We start from the raw sequence: 2,500 nt of genomic DNA, 5'->3' as shown, positions 1-2,500 counted from the left end.
ACACACACACACACACACACACACTTACATGCAACACACACACACACACACACACACACACACACACACACACATGCTAATAGCAGCTGGAGTCTTGCCCTAGTGTGTACTATCAGACAGATTAAGATGTGGCACTCCTGTGGTCAGTGTTTGCGTGTTTGCGTGTGTGTGTGTGTGTGTGTGTGTGTGTGTGTGTGTGTGTGTGTGTGCATCTCACTGCTTCTGTGTGTGTGTTCTGTCAGGCCAGCTCAGATCTGTCTGCTTGTTGCTGTTGTTCCACTCCTCTGTCGCCAGTCTGGCTGGGTGCGTCGCCCCCCTGTGGTTGAAACAGGTCACTGAACATGTTAGCGTGCAAGGCCAAAGTTAGCCTAGCGCTACTGTAGGTTAGATAGGTCCCTTTAGCATTATTGCTATGCTAATTAGCGGCATCACAACTTTCTGTCTATGTCTAACTCTGTCAGTCAGAGTGACTTTGGCCTTTTGACTTTGGTGTGTGTACGCGAGTTGAGTAGGTAAGAGTGTAAGTCAGGTAAGTGTGTGTGTGTGTGTGTGTGTGTGTGTGTGTGTGTGTGTGTGTGAGAGAGTAAGTGAGCTATCAGGTGTGTGTTGGGCTGCCTGGGGAAGCTAATGAAGCTGACCTGTAGAACACCTCCACCTTCCTTGCGGAACACACTCGCTTATTGGACACACTCTGGACACACTCGCTTGTTGAACACACTCTGGACACACTTGCTTATTGGACACACTCGCTTGTTGGACACACTCGCTTGTTGAACACACTCTGGACACACTCGCTTATTGGACACACTTGCTTGTTGGACACACTCGCTTGTTGGACACACTCGCTTGTTGGACACACTCGCTTGTTGAACACACTCTGGACACACTCGCTTGTTGAACACACTTTGGACACACTCGCGTATTGGACACACTCGCTTGTTGGACACACTCGCTTGTTGAACACACTCTGGGCACACTCGCTTGTTGGACACACTCGCTTGTTGGACACACTCGCTTGTTGAACACACTCTGGACACACTCGCTTGTTGGACACACTTTCTTGTTGGACACACTCGCTTGTTGGACACACTCTCTGTTGGACACGGACACACTCGCTTGTTGGACGTGGACAAAGTCGCTTGTTGGACACACTCGCTTGTTGGACACACTCGCTTATTGGACACGGACACACTTGCTTATTGGACACACTCGCTTGTTGGACACACTCGCTTGTTGGACACACTTGCTTATTGGACACACTTGCTTATTGGACACACTCGCTTGTTGGACACACTCGCTTGTTGGACACACTTGCTTATTGGACACTCGCTTGTTGGACACACTTGCTTGTTGGACACACTTGCTTATTGGACACTTGCTTATTGGACACACTCGCTCGTCGCTGGATGGAGATGCATCTCTCTCAGCGGGGCGTGAGGGGCGGCCTGTGTGTGATCAGTCAAGTCTATGAGCAGGAGCAGGGTGTGTGAAAGCACACACACACACACACACACACATACACACTCACACACACACACACACGCATATACACACTCACACTCACACGCCATATCCAAACAGATCAATCAGAGGCAGTGTGCTTTCCAGCAGAGACATTTTTACCCCTCCCCTTTCTCTCTTTCTCTTTCTATCTCTCTCTCTCTCTCTCTCTCTCTCTCTCTCTCTCTCTCTCTCTCTCTCTCTCTCTCTCTCTTTCTCTCTCTCATCAGTTCTCATCAGTATTTGCCGCTTCATTTCCTGAAGCTCTCTTCTTTTCTCCTCTCCTCTCCTCTCCTCCTCTCCTCTCCTCTTCTCTCCTCTCCTCCTCTCCTCTCCTCTCTGCTCCTCGCCTCTCTCCTCTCCTCTCCTCTCTTTCTTTCTTTCTTTCTTTCTTTCTTTCTTTCTTTCTTTATTTCTTTCTCTTTCCTCCAGCTCGCCACTTCTCTTCTATCTATCCCCCTCTCCCTCCCTTTGCCTCCCTCTTCTCTCTATCCCTCTCTCTCTCTCCCTCCCTCTCTCTCCCTCTCTTCCTCTCCCTCTCTTTCCCTCTCTCTCTCTCTCTCTCTCTCTCTCTCTCTCTCTATCTCTCTCTCTCTCTCTCTCTCTCTCTCTCTCTCTCTGTCTCTCTCTCTCCCCCTCCCTCTCTTACTCCCTCTCTCGGAGCAGTCTTCCATGATGTCTTGTCCTTGTTGCATCTGTCTGTCTAATCCACTCTGTTTTGTGTTGCAGAAATAGGATCTCCAAATCCAAGTTCAGGTCAGTAGATCCCATCATATGATGGGGGGGCACTACCCCTCAACACGCGCTTACGGGTGTATCTTTGTGCATATGTATCTGTGTGTTTCCTTGTGTGTGTGTGTGTATGTGTATGTGTCTGTGAGTGTGTGTGTGTCCTGTTGTATCAGTGTTCATGTACTGATCACAGTGTGCCTTAATTACACACAGACAGACAGCGGAGGTCATCCATCATATTTAGAATGCTATGGAGTCCACTCCAACT

At 49.2% G+C, this 2,500-nt stretch overlaps 1 protein-coding gene across 2 annotated transcripts in view; it reads left to right on the top strand.

Annotated features, from left to right (window-relative positions):
- The window catches only part of cacna1c (calcium channel, voltage-dependent, L type, alpha 1C subunit), a 239,049-nt gene that overhangs the window by 178,880 nt on the left and 57,669 nt on the right, over positions 1 to 2,500 (top strand). For both annotated transcript variants that reach the window (XM_042079559.1, XM_042079557.1), the window contains exon 11: positions 2,230 to 2,256. In XM_042079559.1, coding sequence (XP_041935493.1) covers positions 2,230 to 2,256 — 27 coding nt within the window. The remainder of the gene's footprint in view (positions 1 to 2,229; positions 2,257 to 2,500) is intronic.

The sequence above is a fragment of the Alosa sapidissima genome, chromosome 22, assembly GCF_018492685.1.
Source record: "Alosa sapidissima isolate fAloSap1 chromosome 22, fAloSap1.pri, whole genome shotgun sequence".
NCBI lineage: Eukaryota > Metazoa > Chordata > Actinopteri > Clupeiformes > Clupeidae > Alosa > Alosa sapidissima.
This window is presented reverse-complemented; position numbering and strand designations above follow the sequence as displayed.